The 22974-nt window shown below is 31.8% G+C and overlaps 2 protein-coding genes across 3 annotated transcripts; one reads left to right on the top strand and one right to left on the bottom strand.

Moving 5' to 3' along the window:
* The first annotated feature begins 3979 nt into the window (after positions 1-3979).
* On the top strand, positions 3980-9983 carry LOC115987045 (ABSCISIC ACID-INSENSITIVE 5-like protein 2). Of its 2 annotated transcripts, XM_031110489.1 has the most exons (5): positions 3980-4240; positions 5309-6249; positions 6381-6452; positions 8846-8912; positions 9630-9983. In XM_031110489.1, the coding sequence occupies exons 2-4, from the start codon at positions 5440-5442 to the stop codon at positions 8867-8869; spliced, it is 906 nt and encodes a 301-aa protein (XP_030966349.1). In that variant the 5' UTR covers positions 3980-4240; positions 5309-5439; the 3' UTR covers positions 8870-8912; positions 9630-9983. The 2 variants fall into 2 exon arrangements, with proteins under 2 accessions (XP_030966349.1, XP_030966348.1); XM_031110488.1 differs by lacking the exon at positions 8846-8912 and having other exon boundaries at positions 3981-4240.
* A 1688-nt stretch (positions 9984-11671) lies between these two features.
* Positions 11672-21169, bottom strand: LOC115987062 (protein argonaute 4A-like). The gene is made up of 23 exons (XM_031110509.1): positions 21057-21169; positions 18686-18944; positions 17460-17665; positions 17142-17354; positions 16911-17047; positions 16724-16818; positions 16550-16641; positions 16294-16456; positions 16088-16204; positions 15900-16007; positions 15691-15753; positions 15493-15606; positions 15232-15397; positions 15002-15114; positions 14771-14908; positions 14429-14583; positions 14188-14250; positions 13510-13573; positions 13306-13420; positions 13136-13209; positions 12735-12829; positions 12590-12621; positions 11672-12078 (listed from the first exon to the last, which is right to left on the bottom strand). Exons 2-23 carry the CDS (start codon positions 18932-18934, stop codon positions 11903-11905), a joined length of 2748 nt encoding a protein of 915 aa, XP_030966369.1. The 5' UTR covers positions 18935-18944; positions 21057-21169; the 3' UTR covers positions 11672-11902.
* Positions 21170-22974: the final 1805 nt, after the last annotated feature.

Here is a 22974-nt window from a genome sequence, read left to right on the forward strand (position 1 = left end):
TCCACCATTGGATTACATCTTTTTTTTATATCCTCCATATTTGCAAAATTTCTAGAAAATTAAAGATCAATAGCTATGTCATCAATAAATTGTTTAAATTACATATTTTTGTAAGTTAAAATTATGCATAAAATATAAGCTTATAGATCATATGGTAAATAATATCCGATTAACATAAAATTTGACCTGTATCAAGAGTGTAAAATACATGCAATTTAACAGTTAATTTTTCAAAATATGTAGTAATATTTATTTTTTAACATGCGATGTTATATAAACTTATAACATTTGATATTATATCACTTTATAATTAAAAAAAAGATTATGAGTTTTATACTTACCAAATGTCAAGATGAGCTAAGATTAATAAGTATCTCATCATAAAATCTTGTTTTTGTCCCTAAAGTTTGCATGAAATCATTTTTTGTCTTTAATCTTTAAAATCTTTTTTTCTTTTTTTAATCTCTAAACTAGTGAAATTGTTGCACTTCTTTTTAAAGTATTTTTTTTCCAATAGTTTAGGGGCAAAATTAGGGATTAAAAAGGATTATTTTTATTTTTTTGCTAGTTTTAAAATAGAAAGTGTAACGGTTTTTAAAGTTTAGGGATGGGAACAAATTTTTATTTTTTATTTTTTTTAATTTAGGATGAGAATCAAAATTCATGCAAATTTTGGGTTGGTAATAATATTTTTTAGCCAATTTTTAAATTATACGAATTTTGAACTTTGAAATTATATGCAAAAAAAAAAAAAAAAAAAAACACATACACACATGAGCCTATAGAGTAGACAATAAACAACACAATTAACATGAAATTTGATGCGCATATTAATAACAAAGAGAATATGTGATCTAATGATTGAATTCTCAAAATATTAATCTAATAAATAGTTTTGTAGTAGTGTAATGTTGCAAAGAGTTACACTAAGTGTAACTTGATCCTAAATAACAAGATCGAGTTACACTAAGTGTAACTTGATCCTAAATAACATGATTGAGTTACACTAAGTGTAAAAAAAATATGAATTAGAAAATTTTCAACAATATAATTAAAATTTTAGTTGATGTGGACAATAAAAACCCACAAAAAAAGCGTTGATCCATCTATGCTTGAGTTAATGGGTATTATTTTTCTTAGTAGAGATAGGTTATCTTCTGATTTATTTATTTATTTTTTTATAAGGTATTTTTTGATAATTTGAATGTGTGCATTCTTTATTTTTTTTCCAATTCTTTTTATAAAAAGAAAACTTTTATGGCACTTTGTGAATAACCATTTCTTGAATCTTTGTAAGAATAGTTAATGTGAGAGATAAAGACTATAATTTATGGTGTGATTACAGAAATGCTATTAATATACATGTCGACTTGTTTTTTGGGCAGAGCTAAGGTTATTCTCTCCCCTTCTGAACTCTTTGAGTTGAGCTAATTACAGATGTGTTGTGTAAGTGTTGTGATCATAAGTTGTACTATCATGTCAAGAGTTTTGTTGTTCTGCTAGTTGGCACCTCATGATCTTTCAAAGATATCTCGAGTTCAAATCCTCCCTCCCTTGTTGTAATATTGGATTATAAAAAAAACAAAGTTGTGCTATCCTAAGGAGATGATATGGACCCAGTGTTGGCTATATCCTATAAATATTAAACAATAAAATATATAATCAAAATAAAAATAAAAATATTTTAAATTACAAGGTGAAAATGCATAGTATGAGATCAAGTTTCTATAAAACCCAAAAATTAATGAAATATTACAAAAATGTGGTTGGTACACATGTTGGCTTTTTTTTCCAAAATTTATAATTATGAGAACAAGCTGAGCTTATGCTTCCCTCCTTTGAACTTCTAGAGCTGAGCTATATAGTAAAAATAAAAATACTATAAATTACATGCCGTAAATGCAATCAAGTATTCAACTTTCGTTTCTCCAAAAAAAAAAAAAAAATCAACTTTCTATCAAAATAAATAATTAATGAATTGTTAAAATAAATAATGTAACTTTTATTATTATTTAAAAAAATTGACAAAATTTTTTACATAGATTATATTAATTACTTTAATGTAATTTTTTTTTTTTTTTACTTTTCTTTTCTGTGAACATACTATATTATGTCATACACATACTACAGAAGTATATTGTATGACGTGTAGTATATCCATAACTTTGAGTAACATATTGTACGATGTAATACTACAAAAGTATGTTGTATTTCCATTCTCAGCGAAAAAAAAAATGGCATTTCCATTGAATCACTAATGGGACAACATTTTTAGAGCATAAATTAAAAAAAAAAAAATTTATTATAAAAAAAAGGTGAAAAGCTATCAACATGATATTCTATAATCTTGTCAAACAGTAGATTCTTGAACCCTAGTATAATATCTAAAGTGGGCTAATAATCATTCCAAAACAATTTTTAAATATAATTTTGAGTTTCTCAAAAGCGAAAATTAGGGGCAAAAAGAAGCCAAAGTGAAAAAAATAATAATTAAAAAGAAGAAGAAGAAGAAGAAGAAAATGACATACATTTACCCACTAACGATGTCCAAATAGTGCCACGCGCCTCATCACTCTATGAGTTAAAAATCCAAATAGAGGAGACATATCCGATTTGCAGAGAACGGACAAAAAATCTGGTCAGTTAGGTTTGGTTCCACGCAAATGCTTCCTTGCCTTACCTTGGGCTTGAGTAAGTATATAGTGTGATCAATCTCTTTTTAATTTTCTAAATTCATCCATTTTTTGTTTTTTTTTTTACATCACCAAAGGATTTTGGTATAAAAATTAGATTATTTGAAATAAAAATTAGCTTATAATGATTTTTATAAAAAGCTAGCTAAAAGTTGGTAAGTTCTTGTTTCTATTTAAATGCTAAAACATTGTGGTTTCCATAAAATCTATGACCACAAAACGGTTTTGTATGCAATGTAAATTCTTAAAAAGGTGAAATCTTTTCTTTTTATCCTAAATTTGACCGGTTATATTTTCACTAACCATGATTAAGATTTGGTAAAGAGAATCTTTTTCAAAATTTAGAATATCTTGTTATTAATATTAAAAGAAGGGAATTGAGTGTTATTTATTTATTTATTTTTCCAAATCTTAAGGGAGGGGAGTGTTTTTTTGTTTTAGATTTAGGGTTGAATGTTATCCCCCAAAGAGCTCAAACCTTAAAGGAGGGGACTATCATTTACCCTATCTAAATTGAATGAAGGTGTAGAACTCCAATTATAACTTGTTTAATTCTTGTGAGATATAACTTAGATATGATTAACACTTTCTCAAATCGTGACAAATGGTATTAAAGTCAATTTGATAAAGTTATGTAGTTTGGGGACATTGTAGCTCATTTTCAAACCTAAAAATATTCACATAGAATAGGATTCGTTTGAAAAACTGTCAATTTCATTCATTTCATGGTTGAGATTTTTTTTTTTGGGATCTAACGACTTACAGAAAAATTTTAAATAATGCGACAAATTGTACCTTTTTAGATTTGTAAATCTAATCTAGATCATGAAATAGATAGGATCTTTATTGCTATCAACCAAACAAAAAGTAGTTAAAAAAAAAGAAAGAAAAAAAGAAGAAGAAGAGAACATTTTATCCTTTCTCATAAACCATAGAATCCTCAATTTTGAATAGTTCATTGGCCAACCGACCAATGAAAAATTTTAAGGTTTGAGATTTATGTGTTTTATTAGGGGCTTGCAAAATTCAAATGCCAAAGCGAAGACAAATTTATCGTCAAACGTGCCATTATAAGTAGACCAAACAAGTTGGAGAGCTCATAATTAAGACATGAGGCCACCCACATGATAACATTGCTTTTTTTTTTTATTCATATCGGACACAAACACAATAAACAAAAGTAAAATGCTCCAATTAACTTTGTTTCTCTCACCCCTCAAAAAAAAAAAAAAAAAAAAAACTTTGTTTCTCTCAAGTACTATAAATAAAATTTGGGCATTTTTTTTCGTTTTTCTCTCTCTCTCGTACACTAAAACATACGCGGATACACCCACCTGGGATTGTCCCTCTCTGCAAGCAGAAGACATTGTACAAACACATACCATATTGTACACATGCTGCTGATGATTTCCACTTCAAAAGTGTGAATACAAAATTCTCAGACCCCAAAAGCACAATTTTTTTAACGCAAGAAAAAAACAACGACTCCCTTTTCTGTATCTCAATCCCCTTCTTAGTAACAACACAGAAAAAAAGATTCAGATCAAGTAAGTTACACTCTAATTTTCTTCCTTTTCATTTTCTTAACCCCACACTCTTTGTCTCACTGTTTTACATTTGGGTACACATGGGCAGTTTCTGATCTTTGCTTTGCTTCTTTCTTTAGTTAACAAAAAAAAGAAGAAGGGATTTTTGAGAAAATTTAAAAAAAAAAAAAAATTGGGCTTCATTGAGAACAGTGATTCTCTTGCATGCAGACCCGTTTTATTGTTTTCTTAGTTGTTCTCATTTTTATTACATTTTGGGATTCTGGTGATGTAATGCTATGATCTTGTTTTGTATAATTTGTTTTTTTGGTTTTATTGTGACAAAAAAAGGTAATTTTTTTTTTCTTTCATTCAGTTATTTTGGGATGTTCTGGTAAAATTGGCTTCTTGGTTTGTTTAATTCAAAGCATGTAAAGTTGGGAATTTTAATGGGTGTAGTCTGTGGTTTAGTTTGGGGAGGAGTTTTGAGAAGTGGGTTTTGGGTTTCATAGGATTTTGGTTATGGGAGGCTATAGCCAGATAGTTGTGCCATTCCCTGTTGCATGCAAGAGATTGGTCACATTTTGTTCTCAAAACGAGTGTTGTTGTTGTTGTTTTTTTTTTTTATCAGCGTGAATATTGGTAGAGGGACTCATTGTCTGTGGTTCATGGTTTCTGGGGTGAGTTTGAAGATAGCTTTTAGGGATGATCTTCTTATTTTAAAAGGGTTACTCTCTAATCTCTCAAAAGATTTTAAACAGTAAATTGATGGGCATTTTTCAGACTTTTCTTTTGTCATAGATTCAGGGTTTTAGGGATTATCTGGTAAATTGGGATTATAGCTCTGCTCTATGCGTGCCTGCATGTTCTTTTGCATGAATATATTAAAGATTTATACTCATAAAAAAGAAAAAGAAATTGATTGAGGATTTCTGACCCTCATTCACTTTTTTCTTTTATATTAAAAATATGCATGTTGTGTGTGTATTTTGTATATGTTATCATTATTTGAAAGTATTTTAGATTAGCTGAGCTGCCAAAGTGTTTGTGAATTGCTGGGAGGTCTGAATTTTTAATTGGGATTTCCAGGTTTCTTATAACTTGAATGTAATTGAAGATCGGTTCAGCAGATTTTAGATTAAAATTTTAGAGTTTTATGGCTGTTGCTTTAGAAAATTGATTTCAGGATTGGAATGAATAAATGAATTGAGGTTTGATTAATGGGGGTTGAGACAATGGGGTCTCAAGGTGGTGGTGATAGTAGTGTCAAGCAGTTGCAATTCCAGCCATTGGCACGGCAAAATTCAATGTACAGTCTTACACTTGATGAGGTTCAAAATCAGTTAGGTGACTTGGGGAAGCCACTTAGCAGCATGAACCTTGATGAGCTTCTAAAAAATGTATGGACTGCCGAGGCCAACCAGTCCACAGGTTTGGACATTGAGGACACAGCACAGGCCAATCAAACTGCCCTGCAGCGTCAGGCTAGCCTGTCATTAACAAGTGCACTGAGCAAGAAGACGGTTGATGAGGTTTGGAGAGATATTCAGCAAAGCAAAAATAATCAAGAAAAGAAGTCTCGGGAACGGCAGCCTACATTAGGAGAGATGACTTTGGAGGATTTCTTGGTGAAAGCAGGAGTTGTGGCTCAAACATCTTCGGATAAAAAAGGTGCTGGTCCTGTTGGAATTGATCAGAATGTAGTGCCACAGTTTTCACAGCAAGATCAGTGGATGCAGTATCCACAACCGCAATATCAGCATCCTCAACAAAGTATGATGGGGGTTTATATGCCGGGCCAGCCTATATCACAGCCACTGCATATGGGGGCTGGTGCTGTGATGGATGTTCCATATCCCGACAATCAGATGGCATTAACTTCACCTTTGATGGGTGCATTGTCAGACACACAGATGCCTGGGAGGAAAAGAGGCGCCCCAGAGGACATGATTGAGAAGACTGTTGAGAGAAGGCAGAAGAGGATGATCAAGAACCGTGAATCTGCTGCCCGCTCACGAGCCAGGAAGCAGGTTGGATATCAACATTATTGATTTTTTCAAATCCATTACTATTGTTTATTTTCCTCTTTTATTTTTAATTTTTTTTTTCTTTCAGTTTTTGTTTTCTTGATTTCCCAATGACTGAAAGATCATTATAACAGGCTTACACGAATGAACTAGAGAACAAAGTTTCGCGTCTGGAAGAAGAGAATGAAAGGCTTCGGAAACGGAAGGTTAGGTTCTTCATTTAAGATATTGACGTATTTGTGTGTTTTGCCTTATTTTACATTTTTAATGCCTTATTGTTTTAAAAACGTACTAGTAGTATGATTTCTTTTCTATTTGTGATTTAAGAAAATTAGAAGTCTTAGTTAGAATGGATATAGGGCATTGGTTATGGGTATGTTCCGATGCAGTTTTCTCAATATGACAATTTCAAAAAAGTAATAGACACGACATTGGAGACATATGCTGATAGACTAGAATAAAACTTATATATAGTCAATTTTCATATGCTATAGTTATTCAGTAGTAGCTTATTCATTCAAGCTATTTTTTAATTTATAAGTTAATAAATTTTTTTTCAAAAACTCTTCATGTGTTTCTCTTTATGATAATTACACTATTCTATTAGCAAAAGGTCATATACTCATGAAGAGCACACAAGGAGTGTTAGATATGTTACAAAAAGTTGAAAGTTCCTATTTTCAAACTTTGCTAAATTGATGAAGTATGGCATGCATACCAGGAAGCATCCTATTTCATATGGATTTGTTTGCTAAATAGTCAAAGACCATCTTACTGGCATTTCCTATATTAATTTCTTGTCTTTGAAGATGAGAAACTCTGTACATTATGTTTTTGCACAAGGCTTAGTTTGCTGTTAAATTAGTGGATACATTTATGGGGAAGATGAAAAAGAAAAACGAAAATTTTATATATCTATTAACTGTCTATTTCTCTTGTTTGACCAGGGAAGAAACTAGGAGTGGGGAAAAAACTGGAATTTATTTCAAAAAAATCTCCCATGATTATTGTTATTATTATTTTGGGCGTTGGGGAGAGGAGCAGTAATTAGGAGAAAGGCCTTTTTTTTCCGATCTTCTCTATCTCCCGACTCCCTCTTTCAAAATTCAATTGCCAATCAATCTTCCTAAGTCTTTTTCTTCCCTTTATTTTTTTTTTTTTTACATTTCACTTCTAACTTTCATTTTTTCATTCTATTTTTTTTCAAGCAAAACAACATTTTTCTTAGTTTTAATTCTAAACCTGTTAGTGTCTATTTGGCATTGGCTTATAAGCCATCTTTTCTGTTTTTTAGCTTTTATGTACAGCTTTTTAAAGCCTCATTTTTTCTTACTTTTTTTTGTCTTTTTTAAAGTACAAGTATACAATGTACTTTAGCATTTTTTCAGCAAAAAGCTAAATAAGCTATTCCCAAATGTACACTTAGATTTTTATTTATTTTATTTTATTTTTTTTTAATATTGCACTAATCAGTATGTTGATGCAAATTTGTGATCGTTTAGATTCTCATGGATACACTAGGTTTTGTAGACATCTCAGCTGTTGGCTTGTGATTTACTTGACATGAATCCATGGTAGATAATACTTTGTATTCAATTTTTGAAGGATTAACCTTGATTTCAATATCAGAAAGTAGTTATTAATAATCTGTCACATGAATACATTTTAATTTACAAGCATGTTCATCTTGGGATGTCTATTTCTATAGGGTGGTTTTATGGCCTTGTTGAATAGAGTTTTATTTCCTATCTAAAGAGGGAGAAAGTATGGTTCCCACAGCTGTTTGGGGACACCATGAGAGGGGCGCTCTATGAGACTATATCATAAGATGATTTTTCCTAAAGAGGGGGTGTGAGAATAAAGAGGTTGGGCCTTGGTGTGTTGACAAGTGCCTTCCACTAAAACAGACAAGTTGTAGGTTCGAGTTGGGGAATATAGTATCTCCAAAAAAAGAAAAAAATCTTGGGGGCAAGGTTATCTACCATAACCTCTCCCAGACCATGCAAAACTAGGAGCTTTGTGCACTGGGTGTGACCTTTTTAGGGGTGAGACCAAACTTGTGTTGCGTATAAGTTGAAACTAATGTCAACATATTACAACCAACTGAAATGGTGGAACCATTAATTGAAATTATACTAGGAATATAATTACTCTAGTAAGTGTTTCAATTATGGATTAGCAAACACTAGATGCCCTATATTGTTTAGAAGTAGAGGAAAATATTCTCATATAGAACTATCAACTGTGTCCATTCCAGGATTTTGGATCTAAGGGACTAATTTTTTATATACTAGTAAAGAAGAGACACTGTAAGTTTTGCAGTCACTCTATAGTTGTGTGGTGTGGTTGCCTCTTTTCTTTTGGTAAGCATGTTGTATGTTGTGTGATTACTTAACCCTGTATTTGGACTTATCACATTGCATTCATATATTTAATTATATTTATTAATCTTAAGTGGAAACCCGTTTAAAATTATGCAACACTGGATATGGACTCACAATATCAGCTTTTCAGAGTACCAGTTACTTCATCCTATATGATTTTGCAAAGAGTTGCATTTCATTCATATATCAGAATTTGAATTTGTCAATCCAACCAGGTCACTCTGTCTAAAGGAAATTGACCAACATGCAGACTATCAATGAGAGCTGTTTTCATTCATATAGGTTGGTCATTAAACCAAACCAGTTTAGTTCTTTAATATATTAATCAAATTTGACTAGTATTTTCACATAAGTCAAAGTCTGTAAGAAAGTAAGAGCAGCAGGGGAGATAGTTTTGTCAATAAAAAGATAGTGATGACTTCTGTCGTATAAACAATATTAGTACTTATTTTTCTCTGGTTGGTTACTGATTACTTTTAATTGGGTGGCAGTGGTCAAACAGGATTCGTATGGGGCACATACCTATAAGTATTACTGAAAATCATTTGCTGCCTTGACGTTCTTCCCTTCATATTTATTCCATTTAGTTATTTCTTGCTGGGGCTCCTTTATCATATTATTCTTTCGTCTTTCTTGCTTAAGGCATTTCATTAGCAGAGAGCAGACAGGATCCATGGTTTGTTACTAGTTAAGCAAACTTCATCATTTTGACGATGATGATAGCAATGATAAAAATACTGATGACCAATTGATAACGTGGTCATTTTTAGAACCTGGATTCAGCATGGCAACATATTGCCATGATTGACAGTGGTCATTTTTATAATGTAGTCTGGTTGGTATGCTAATCTTGTTTGTCATGAAGCATGAATGTATCTTGGTACTGTAATATAAGAGGTAAAGCTTTTAATACTTGTTATACTTATCCTAAAATTCTTTCTTCTTTCAACCAATTTGATTACAGTCATGTTGTACTTAACTTTGGTCCTTGTCTTTCAGGAGCTGGAGCAAATGTTGCCAATTGTGCCCCCTCCAGAGCCGAGGTATCAGCTTCGTAGAACAACGTCAGCCCCATTCTGACATGTATTTCTGTATGTGGAAGCTCTGTAGATATGAAACATATGGGGAAGCTCCTTTTTAGTTTGTTTATTTAGGTGGATGTAAGCAAAGCTGTCTCTTGATACGTCTCTCTCACTGAATGAGTTGTCTGTTGCAATGCAGTCCATGGTTTGCTTCAGCCTACAATGTGATGTTGTTGTATCTATTTCTCTGTGAAATTATGTGTTATAATTTTAATTTTTTTCAAACTGTTGTACTCTTTCACTAATGAGTTTCTACAGATGTTTATGCTCAGTGCTATGACATAGTTTCATCTCAACCATAGTAAAATATGCTAATTAAAGTATTATACATGTATACTCGTTACAATATCAAATAAAAATATTTTGAAAAAATATGTTTTGTAATTAAAAGTATAACACACGTATTCAAAATGCTCATATTAAATTTATATATAACAATATTTCAATTTAACAAAACTTGTATTCTCGAATTCCAGTATTATGACTGTTTATTGTGTCAAGTTATGTCATTATATACGATCTACAATTATCAAATTATTATGTAATAATTTACCTTTAAAAAATCTAATATCTATTAATTCCATGTTTTATTATTTATATTATTATATTATATGTGGTCATAAATATTATAAAACTATATATATGTTTTTAAATTTTTAAAAAAGCAAACTATTTAAAAACCAAACTATTGTGTCAATTTTTTGTTATTTCAACAAAGAGTAGCCCAAACACATGGACCAATTCCATGTGTATTCTTTCTAAAGGGAAAATATGAGATTTTATGGATTGGAGGGTAAAAGATGATTTTGTTTAAAAAATTTTAAATGGTTTTATTGAACAAAATTGACCCCCAAGTCCATACATGCCTCCGTCCATGCTCTAACAAGGCTAGGGGGTGCGTTTCCTTTAAAGGAACCAACCAGATGGGGCCAAACGAACCAAGTTGCCTCAAATGACATAAAACTAGAAGATCATAGCTTTTTATGAAATCCCACTGCTCTAGGCTGGTGTTTTGCTTTTACCTACTAGTTAAAGTGGTCTTTCTCTTGAAAATGAGGATCTTGGCAGTACCTCTAAACTGTTGCAAAAGCCAAAGAATCTCTTGTGCTTCAAGGGACATCACATATCTCACAATAACACTCTTTTAACTCCTCATTTGTTCATATACACAGTTTTTGTCCAATACATTCAACAGATATTAAATGAATTTTCTATGTATTTGAAAGCATAAACAAAAAGTCCTCTTTCTCCCTCACCACACTGCTCCAAAATAAACCAACTTCGTGATTAGAATATATATATCATCTTACTTGGTTTTAAATCCCCTTTTTCATATCTTTTGCAAGTTTGCTGACTCAAGTGTGAGGTACGGTACTTCACTCTTTGTTGAATGTTGATGCAAGTAGCGGGCTCAACTGTCCTAACTTAAACCTGGGTCTACAAGTCAAGCCAATCAAAGCTCAATGTGCCAAGGTGACAAAACCGGCCCTGACAACTCCTATCTACCTAATTGAAGATTTTTAAAAACGTTATTCAAACCATAGCTTCATCTCTAAACATACTAGGCAAAAGGACCGAATTGCACTCTTACAAGTTCATTTCCAATAGAGAGTAGGTCAAATGAAATTGGATACATGAATTTCTCATAATATAAATTTGCAAGTTGTGCTTTTGGCTATGAAATTATTTTCTACTAAGAGGGGTTCCCTAAAAAACTGGAGTGAAACGTCATTACCAGTGAACAATGTTTAGTAGCTCACTGCAAGTTGCCCAGTAACATAAACAAATAGATCAATGAAGAAAGAAAAAGGCATGTATAGCAATGTTCTTTTTTGATAATTTGATAGTTACAACTGGGAAGAGGAATTTGAATCCTAAACGTCTCTGTTGAAAACACCCAAGAGAAAAGTTAAGGCATTGACATCAATCAACATTCCCACACACAGGTCTCGAAACATATAAAAGTAACTATCAGATCCTATTTGGTTGGAGCAGTACTATTACAAATTCTACTGAACTGTTTATAAGATTGAAAACAAAGAATTGTGTTTAATTGTTTTCAAATTAAAAAAAAAAAAAAAAATGCTAATTCAAAACTTCTGTGAAATCCTTCCCTAAGCTAGCTTAATACCTAAAATTATATCTAGTGACTCAGTAGCTATTACAAAATTGACAGCTTAAATCAAATCCTTAACAAAAGAACATGGATGATTTAACTGCATCATTCAATTTGGGCAATTCTGGCACTGGGACAGCACCAGAAGATGTGACACCACCACCCGAAGAGGAACGGTCTGATATGTCGTCAAACTTAATAAACTGTGTCACCTGGGAGGCCGCCAAGTGGGCGTACATGATTGGAGCAACTGCAGTAACCACAGAAATAAAATGGTAAGACATTTAAGAAAAACTCAGATAACCAAGTGAAAGAGTCTAACGCACATATATATATCACTAAGATTTTGATCATCTCCATGATACTAACACTACGTTTTTGCATTAACAGAACGACACAAGGTATAAAATTCAACTCCAAAAATTCTGATTCATGAATACTGAGTGCATTTGCTATATATATATATATATATAGATGAACTAATGTGAACACTTTTATCAGTCTCCAAAACATGGTGGACTGTCCTTAACGTCCCATCTGACAATTTTTTAGTACTTGACGGGTTCAATCGTCAAGTTAAGCCCAACACAAACATCAAGTCATTCGCAAGAGGTTGTATTTGAATGCTTATTGCTAGAATTGCCATGCCATAAGCAAACTCTACTTTTAATTAACTTATAGCACCAAAATGAGCTAGCATAGGATTATAGTTGGAACATGAGCATTATGTGATAAAGAAACAAATAACATAGAAACATTACCTATTGATATGGCTGAAGTGCTCCTTTGGTACCTGAATAAGATTAAAAATGTGTAAATTTAGTTGAAATTCACTCAGAAAAAATTCATTGCCATCATCTAAAATTTGTCTCTAAAAAGAAAAATTTAAAGTATATATATACTTACACATAAGATAATGAATGAACTAGCTCCTGCAGATCATTCGCTGAAAAACCAATCTCATCATATAGAAGATGGTAATGTGTAGGTCGACTTGTCCCCTATTCAAAAATCAATTAATTATAACATTTTCAACATAGCATAATCAGGTACCACAAATGTGTAATAGTAAGTCGTGAACAGAGTAAAAAAGGTACACATAAAGGTAGCGTATAAACATTCTTTAGAATATCTAAGTACTTACTGCAATTATACTTCTAAGGCATATAGATATACGTCTTTTATAGAAAGTGCAGGGTAAGAAGAAAAATGAAATAAATGGACTTTTTTCATATGTCATCATGAAAAGACAAACTAAGATCATTTTGTAGTCAAAATCAACCAGTTCTAGTAAAAAAGACACTCACAATCATCCCAGCATGAGCACACAAGTAAAAATCATTGTTCCTTGGGTGACAAACTTTGCTGTCAATGACAGTTCCTGTAAAGAACCAAGGGAAAGAAAGATAAACCAATTACTGTAAGGACCTTTTCTTTTTTTTCTTTTTTTGAAGTTTTTCATAAAAGATTGACTAACCAGGTGGAACATTTTCAGTAGCTCCTCTAGTCTGGAAGAACCTTGTATGATGATTCTTTTGTGCAACAATTACTGTGAACTTTGGATGCCACGATTCCTCTTGGAGCTTGCAGGCCTGAAAGACAAAAGGTAATTTTAAGCTAGAATTTCTTTCTTACAAGGTAAAGAGATTAGAGAGAAGTGATAGATTGGTCATATGCATACCTCAATGATCTGATCCAATTCAATGTTCAACACTTGATTAAACTGTGATTCACTCACTCCATCCCTAAAGCAAGATTCAACCCAGAAATAAGCAGATCAGGGAAATGAAATGAGTGTAAGACAAGTAAAATGCACAATGATGAAGAAACCTTTACTGATCTTTGTAACAGTGTAAGTTGTAGCATTAGAGATCAGTTAGTATACCGAATTTTCTGTGAGATAATTACACCAGAAAATATTAATTTGTATTAATAATGACTTATTGAAATTAAATTTCAACAGCAAGCGTACCGACTTGGCCACTAGAAAAAAAATCTTTACAGGAGATGAATGTATCATCTCCTGAAATGATGTTACCTAGACACAAGACACACAGAGGACCATGGGAACTCTATTGGAGAATGTTGTTGGGTAATGGGCTAAAAAAGCATGGGCTAAAAGATCATTCGATTACTTGTGTCATCAAATTCAAATTATCTTATCAATACATATATTCTCAAACATTTTCTTCCCAAAATTCTGTAGAAGCATATTTATACATATAGATATTTATTGATGTACACATAGGTATTTTACCAATTGCATAAAAATATGTTTTTTATTTTTATTTTATTTTAATAATTTTATAAGTTTTGGCCCCAAGGGGAAATTGCAAAACAATATGTGACTACTGTGTACCTGAAAATAATTATCTGCTGAGGCTTCCTATTTGAACTTTCGTAGAAGTCCATCAACAGCTCCCTGTATATTTTAAAGAACACAATGGAAAACGTAAGTCAACCAATAAAAATAGACTGCTAAAATCTCTGGCATTCAAGTGATGAATTTGGCACAAAGACTAAATATCTTATTCTTACAGAAATCAAGAAGATTCAACACTTGCTAATCTTGTAATTGGCGAAAATAAAAAGAAGCCTACCTGAAAATTCCCTCATCCACCACCCTTGTAATTCCATTTTCATTTGTTTTATGCACAGGCTTGAAGAGAGAATCAATCATTTCAACCTTTGGTGATTGGGTACAGACAGAAGCTCTATAGCGAGAAATCTGTGGCCAGTCTCTGGAACCAACAACCTAATAAAATTCCAAAATGTAAAATCTATGTTTCAAATGAATTACTATCTTGGCTTATTCTGTAAGTGAAAGCATGGCACTGTTTTCAGTCAGCATAGATTGGTGAATTTTTTTTTGAATTTGGAAAGAATATCATTTAACAAGAACCAGGACATACAATGTTTTAGATCAAAGAAAAATCACTTACTGCAGCAACAGATGGCATATCGGACCGGCCAGGAGAACCATGTGACACATCCATTCCCAGGATTAGGGTGGGAATTTCAGAAATCAAAGGTAAGGAATTAGAACGCTCAATTGTTAGCAGTGAATTTAGTCCTCCAAGCTGAAAGGTGGCATGAAAGTGAGAACAGGATCAAAGAATGAATAAACAGAGAAAGATAATACAATTGTCCACAAAGTTATCTTGATTTTTTACCTTGGCATTAATTTTAAGTAGCACATTTGTTATGTACTGATCGTTCAGTCTTGTAGGTGCAATGCATTGTGTAACAATTCCACAAAGAACAAGATTTCTCCTTTTCCATGGACCTTCAATATGATGAGTTGATTTTATTAGAAACATCATTAAGATATCAAAGTTCTAATAGAAACAAGATTAGGTATGCGTGTGTGTGTGTATATATATAAATACTCAAGTGGCCAAACCATAAATCTCGGAATTCTTCCTCTCTGGAAGAACACACAAAAAGAATTCTGGTTTTTGCTTTAATTTGGACCCGATCATCTCTATCATTCTACCCACTCTAACTGGTGCAGATGCATTTCTATCTTGAGGACTCTCATGAAATTCTCCCCTTGGTTGACTAATGGACTACCAGTGTAAAAAATAAGAAAGAATTAGAAGAAAAATAATGAATTAACTAAAAAGATGAAGCAGAAATGACAATTAATTCACAGCATACTTACAAGCCCTTTCGCTTCACCAATCTTCCTAAGGTCTCTTACCAGCCTTAGTATATCACAGCGTGCCGAGAAGTTCACCACAGCCCAATTCTCAATCTTCACTGGATTTACAAATTTCTATAGACAATTAAACAAAAATGTCAAGTAACAAGTACAGAAAATTAGAACGAGCAAAATGAAAATACAGAAGAAAAGCAACACCTTATTGTTGAAATTCCACCTCCCATTTCGAGGCAAGAACTCCTCTCCGTTACCGGTTGTTAGCTGCAGTAACATATCAGTAAAAAGAAGAAGCAAAATTAGTAACGTATCAGTAAAAAGAGAAGAAGAAAAAAAAAAAATTCAAAGCAGCCAGATTCAGAAATAATGAAGGAGAAGGCCACAAGCATGGCAAGCAAACAGATATTTACCCTTGGGGCTGGCAATACACGACCTTCAACCTGGGTAAATTCACTACTTATTGAAATTCTAGAAGAATGAAGCATTTGGTCGTCATTATACCTACTAGTTATAAATGCCTGCAAAAATAGGCCAAGTTTAACTTGGAATCTAAGCAGCTTTTAATGAAAAATATACAAACTATATTAACAGAATCTACATCTCTCAAAGAATCCATCCTTTCTTTTGGTTTTTGCCGTGATTTCTCCACTAGTGAAGCTCTTTGCTGACCAGACAATGCCTTGGTATAGCGTTGCAGTGGAACCAAGGTGCAAAGCTACAGAGGAAGAGAAACTAGATTATAGTTTTAAATCCAAAAAGAAAAGAAAAAAAAAAAAAAATCTAACATCCAGAAGTATCTGTCACCTCAATAGGAAAGTAGGTTGGTTGCTTTGGTTTCCCAACATTGATGCATGGATAATATGCTGAATTGGGTAAGTATATTTGCTTATGATTAACAAAATAGTCATACACAGTTGTTTCAACAACTTCGGTTTCACCATTTGCCTTTCTTTGCTTTAATGAAAACCTATGATAAAGTATAAACAAGTCTTAGTGATTACAGCTTAATCATTGAAATTGTCAGCCAAAAAGTAAATGTATAACTACTGAAAAAACTTACTTCTGATCTTTGCAAATTTGATCACTCAATCCAGTGATTTTGTACTCATTGTTATTAACTCTAATCCTCAAATTTTTCAGCGTCTTCTTAGCCTGGAAGCAAAATAGTACAAGTTCATAATCATCAAACCTCATACATCAACCTTATCAACATTTAGAGTAAACAGACAATTACCTTTATCCAATCAATTCGATCACGATCAGATTTTTGGTTGCTGGTGAGGAAATCCATTACAGGCCCAGGCTGTACAATCATTGTAGTGGATACGTCTGCACATGAACAAGAATTAAGACAACAATCAATTAATCAGAGACTGAAAAATGGTTTTCAATAGAAATTGCCTATCTGTACAGAGACTTACCCATATTCAGTGATAGACCTCCTTCTGTGGCTCTGAAACTCGAATGGAAACCTCGGCATCCAAGGACACCACCATCCAAATTTATGAAGCTTCTTTCATTGCCGTGGAAGAATGACTGTCGGACTAGGAGGCAACCCCTGACAAAATATATATTAAGTTAGACCAAATCATGTTGAGGTTAAGCCATGAAAAATCACTATCACACATGCACTAAACAGTTAAGTAACTTACTGCTTAGCTGCATTCTGTCTTAGTATGATGTCAAGAACTCTCACAGCTTCTTGAAATCTATCTGATTCCTGACCATGCAATGCATCCAGAATTGCTTGCATTGGTATTTTTGCGGCGTAACTTATCTGCACCTTATAAGTCTTGGACTGAAATGGGCGCCTAGATCTCTTCCTATCACTTTCATCATCTCCAGGGCTACCTCTTCTGCTGGCCCTGATAGACAATTACAACTTCACTAAGCGTCTATGCCAATGTCTTAAACAAACCACATGGGATGACATTTAAGTCTAGTGAAAACTATAGCCAATACCACATTACCTGTTTGAAGAGGGAGTGTCCAACACCACAAGGAGTTCAAGTTTATTTTGTGCAAGAGGACCGAAGGTAAACAAGCTATTCTCTCCATCATAAGCAAATTCTTTACCTCGAAATTCATTATCGTAGACCTCCTTAGCTTTGTCTATAACTTTTCTTCCAATACCTTTTGCATCAACCGGATGTCCATCTTCATAAGACAGAGCAACCTAAGCTCACAAAAACCAAAATCTCAGGACATATACTTAAAAATGGCTGTAAATACAATTCCAACATTAACAACAACAAACAAAGCCTTAGTCCTAGAGAAATTTTGGGTCAGCTATACATCCTTGAAAATTAGCTACCATATGCCATACATTTTATTTTCCTCTATCTTACTATTTTTTAAGTCTTTTTTTTTTTTTTTTCCCCTTAATTGACATGTCATTTTTTCTTACTTTTACTAATGTGAATTTTTTTTCCTAAGATAAAATAATATTTCAACCTATGGTATCCACTTTATTATAATTGTCTTTTATTATCAGGTCAAAACATTAATTGGTTTCACGTGTAGGTGAAGTTTAGATCCCAAATATCTTATACTACTAATATGATTTTTGATCTATGTAGCACGGATACGAATACAATACGTAGTACAACATGATACGTAGTACAACGACATGACATTTCTTGAAAAATTAAGATACGATACATAGAGGATATGACAATTTACTAATTAATTAATATTTATTTTTAGGTATATATATATATATATATTATATTTTGAATAAGTTATGTTTATTCTGGATGTAACAAGTATATAATAACAATGAAATGTTTGGAAATATATTTAAAATTAATTTAAAGACAATAAAATATTATTTAAAGTTCGAAAAAAAGAATTCATATAAATTAGACGCTCATTAAAAAATTCAAATAAACAACATTCAACATCAAAATAGAACAATTGAATTAAAAAAAAAAAAAATTTTTTTTCTTCTAGAGTGTATACTTGTCATGTTTGTGTCCGTGTCGGATATGTGTCCCACACCAGAATGTTGGCAATTTTGCCATGTCCATGCTTCCCAATTTTTTTTATCAATACACTCTTTCGTATAGTTCATCTGTCACTCTCCTCTGAACATAACTGAACCATTTTTAAGTAATTCTCTCTCGTCTTTTTATCAATAGGAATGGTTATTTAAAAAGAAGTTGAAGAGAAAGTGTTGAGCGAAGGAGATGCATACACTGTAATGGTAGAAGCAACCAGCAATCTTGGGCACGTCAACTTTGAAATGGTTAGTTAGAAGTGACAGCCTCTGCCCTTTATTTCCGTAATCACGCCTGGCCATGGGCAAGCGTTTGGGAGTTGATGTTTTCTTTAATGGTTCAGAGACCTTTGCTGGTTCTGCTATGATGGGGATAACATTGGGCGGGACCACGGGTGGAGGAGGTGGCAGAGAATCCAGCTTATCATTGCCTTCTGGAGAAGCCATTTCCTGAATCCTGTTTAGCCAAAAAATTAAAGCATAATGTAATCACAGATAATGCACGATTAAATAAAAAATACTAGCCATATTTGCGTTATACTCTAAAAAAAACTAGTTTAGTCATAGTTGAGGTTTCTTGTAGTTGTTAACAAAGCCCAAATCTACCTAGTATATGTCTGATGTAAGACTCGGAGCACACCCCACAACACAAACTTAATTAATATCCAATTAATGGCTTTGATATAATTTATAACGACTAAAAGAAAAATGTTAGTCACATCTACGATATACTCTAAAAGGATTGGTTTAGCCACCATTAAAGCTCATTATAGTTGTCATTAAAGCCTAAAAGTACCTAGTATATGCATGATATAGGACTTGGCACACGCTCCACAACAAACACTCAATCAATATCTAATAAATTTGGGACGATACACAAACATTGCCATCAAAACAAATAAAAGCCACTATAATGGTAAACTAAAACAATATATCTCACACTTTTGCCCTCAGGTATTGTTAAATATGTCTGAGTATTAAAAGGAAACTAGTAAATTAACCATAACTACTACAAAATGGAATAACAAAGCCCTTTAAGTTACCACAACAAGCCCAGGCAATCCAATTTAAAGGAGACCATACTGTAGAAATGTATGGAATACAATTAACCTCCTGCTCTGTTAGGATGCAGGACACATGTAGGGAAAGGTTAAAAAATCTATTTCTCATTTGCTGGCTCTCCAAAAAGGAGCAATACAAATGGAATAACTAACTTAGAAGTACCCAAAAAGGATGAGTGCATTGTTCTGGTTCTTTAAAACAGAAAGGAGACTTCACATCTTGAGAATGAACCCTTTATACAGAAGAAAAATCCAAAGAAAACACCCAATTTGCGTTTCCCTTCATTTTTAACACCATTCACACCAACCACACACAGAATTACATGACTCATGCGGTACCCAAAGGTTTAATAGTAAAAATATCTAGCATCTAGCACAGGACATTTAGCAAAGCATAGACTGCGAAAAGATGAGGATGACTCTCAATTCAATCAACAATAATGATTATAAACAATAGGACAAAGTTTGACTACAAACTTATTTATTGCTAATGATAATAATTTCACTTAATATATTTTTATTCGATATGATTTTTAATAAATTCACCATTGGATAACTTTTTTTTTTTTTTTGTTACATTCTTCATGTTGAGATCAAAGATCAATAATTATGTCATCAATTAAATGTTTACATTTCAAATTTTTGTAGTATAAAATTATGCATAAACAATAAGTTTATGAATCAAATAGTAAATAATACCCAATGGTGAGATTTTCAAAATATATAGTTATATTAATTATTTTAGTGAGAATTATAGTTATTAGTTGCTGCCACACCTTTTACCCTTTTTTTTCTCTCTCTTATGTGTATGTTTGTTTCATTAAAAGAAAAAAAAAAAAAAAAAAAAAAAAATCCTTGTAACCAAACTCTGTCCATTGATACATTTAAGTTAACATAAAACAAAACGTTATTAAATATTATTATATACAAGAACAAGCATAACACATACTTAACTTTTTACAATACACGATTCTCAAAAAAAAACTTTTTACAATACACTGAAACATTAGTATTTTGTATACATGCCTGTTGAAGTATGAGAAAAATAAGACATAATAAACTAGTTTTTTTCGTTAAGGAAAAAAAAAATCTTTGTACAACAAAAACAATCTCTTTTTCTCTTTTTAAATTTAAAAAACGCTAGCATAAATATCCGATTAATAGGAAGCAAATAAAACTTATACTGATTTATCCAAAAAAAAGAAGAAAAAAAAAACGAAGCAAATTATTAAAAGAACATGATTCTTGCACAAAAGCGTACAGCTTCGGAAAACAAAGAGTTACAACTTTACAACCAGGAAGAACATATATATAGTATTTTTTATAAGAAAAAAAAACCATGGTATATGTCATATGTGATGAGAAACAAGAGCCGTGTTTCTATAAGAAAAAAGCAAAGCACTGTGATCAGCAGTGAACAGAACCCAATAGTTCCATATTTAGTATAAGAGACAGCCAACACTAGAAAAAGAGAGAGAAAGAGAAAGAATGGAGGTGTGAGAATGTACCAATGTATAACCTGAAAGTTGAAGAAGAAAAACGAAAGCCCTTGATAGTAGGTATGAACGAAACAAGATTAGTAATCTAAGAAACAAATATATAGAAGAACCTCTATTTTTTGTTGTTGTGTTTTTGGGTTTGGCTTTCTCTCTCTCTCTCTCTCTCTATATATATATATATATTTTCTTTTTATAAAAATCTTCTTTTATTGTAACTTTATCATAACTTTAACGTGTCAATGTGTCGGATTGTGAATGGTAGAGAAAAAGTCGATAGAATTATTATGAATGTGATTGCCACCTACGTGTTTTGTTTTTTTCTTTTTTTGGGTTAGGGTTTTGAATTGGAGTCATATTCATTGTTTGGGTTGTTTGGCTTTTCTACTCTGATGATGATAGGGTTTTTGTTTGAGGATTTCACACGTCTTTAACGTGTTACAACTTACGTGTGTATCTGTGGAGAAAATCTAGGGGCCTAGAAAATCTATTTCTTGTAGGAGTATAACTTTTTTTTATGAGTAATTCTAGTATGCATAAATAATCATAATTTTTGTCATAAATATTCTAACTGGCAAATTTTGAATAATTACATGTCACTTTTACATTGACCTACAACTTTTTTTTTACCACTTATAATCTGACACATAAAACAAAAATGGTAGTTTCTCACGTAATATTAGAATTTTTGTTTTTGTTTTTGTTTTTTTTTGACAAACTATGAATAAAAAAAGTCATAGCCCTAAAACCTCTCATGTCTATAATATCTATGCTGTGTTTGCAGCCGGAGACCTTTGTTTTGTGGTTTTTCTTTTTATTTGGGGGCGGTTTAGAAGTGGAATATCAATGAATTACCGTTATTATTTATTTTTTTTTATCCACAATAAAACTACTGTTATGAATTATGATAGTGTGTTCAATTTAAACGATTAATTTAATTTACACTACTAATTCATCTAAAAATAAAATTCGACTATTAATCACAACTAGTAGTATTCTGTCGGTATTCTAGAATTCCCGTACATGGATTCAATAAAATTCTATATAAAAGAAAAATGTATTTTAAAAAATATTATTGAAAGACACTTTTATTTAGATTAAATTATCAAAATGCAGAGACATATATCTTTATTGTATTAAAATATTAAATTATGATAAATTATCAAAATAATTACTATAAATTTTTAATTTTAAAAGAAATTTTGTGAAATTGAACTTCAATTGGAGTAGAATTTTAATTTCTTAAAACTTAGCTAATAGAGTTTTGTGATTTAAAATTTATTGATTTAACCATTTGTTGTAGAGAGAAGATAGCCACATGGAGTAGCTCTGGCTTCTAAACTCATCTACCCAACTTTTACTATATAGTTGCTAATTTGTGCAATGCACTGGATAGTTAACGATTGTTAAATATATTCAATACTATAATTAGTTAAAAATAAATAAAAAACAATATTCATAATACGAAACAAAGATATATTTATTTTGAAAAAAATAACTATATTGTATTTTTTTATAAGATGAAGCAAAGGCACACTATTTATGTTCCACCGATACTTTTAGGGGAAGAAAAAGAAAATAGAGTGATACAAAAATAAGATTCTATAGCACAAAGTATTCATCCAACAAAACTAAGATGTCAAACATGAGAATAAAAAAAATCAAGATACTTTGGTGGCATCCATTACCTCTAGCTTTCTTTTAGGATTTACTCCATCTATAAAAACTATAGAATCAAACATGGTCTCTAAAAGTTTGGTTTTTGATAAAATATTACACAAACATACGGGCAATTGAAGTAAAAATATGAAAATGTTAAACACACACACACACACACACAATATTAAAGAAAAAAAAATGAAAAACAAAAATAACTACGAAAGAGAAATTCATGTAAAAAATACCTTGAGACTTGAGCATGAAGAGTTTG

This window comes from Quercus lobata, chromosome 4, assembly GCF_001633185.2.
Source record: "Quercus lobata isolate SW786 chromosome 4, ValleyOak3.0 Primary Assembly, whole genome shotgun sequence".
Classification (NCBI taxonomy): Eukaryota; Viridiplantae; Streptophyta; class Magnoliopsida; order Fagales; family Fagaceae; genus Quercus; species Quercus lobata.

What these genes read in the sequence shown, in the direction of transcription:
- LOC115987045 (XM_031110488.1), top strand. Translation starts at nt 5,440, where the DNA reads ATGGGGGTTGAGACAATGGGGTCTCAAGGTGGTGGTGATAGTAGTGTC. An exon ending in GCTCACGAGCCAGGAAGCAG is followed by an intron (nt 6,250 to 6,380) that starts GTTGGATATCAA and finishes TCATTATAACAG; the next exon opens with GCTTACACGAATGAACTAGA. An exon ending in AAAGGCTTCGGAAACGGAAG is followed by an intron (nt 6,453 to 9,629) that starts GTTAGGTTCTTC and finishes CTTGTCTTTCAG; the next exon opens with GAGCTGGAGCAAATGTTGCC.
- LOC115987062 (XM_031110509.1), bottom strand. Translation starts at nt 18,934, where the DNA reads ATGGCTTCTCCAGAAGGCAATGATAAGCTGGATTCTCTGCCACCTCCT. An exon ending in GGTGGAATTTCAACAATAAG is followed by an intron (nt 15,607 to 15,690) that starts GTGTTGCTTTTC and finishes AATTGTCTATAG; the next exon opens with AAATTTGTAAATCCAGTGAA. An exon ending in CACTTCAGCCATATCAATAG is followed by an intron (nt 12,079 to 12,589) that starts GTAATGTTTCTA and finishes TGGTTACTGCAG; the next exon opens with TTGCTCCAATCATGTACGCC.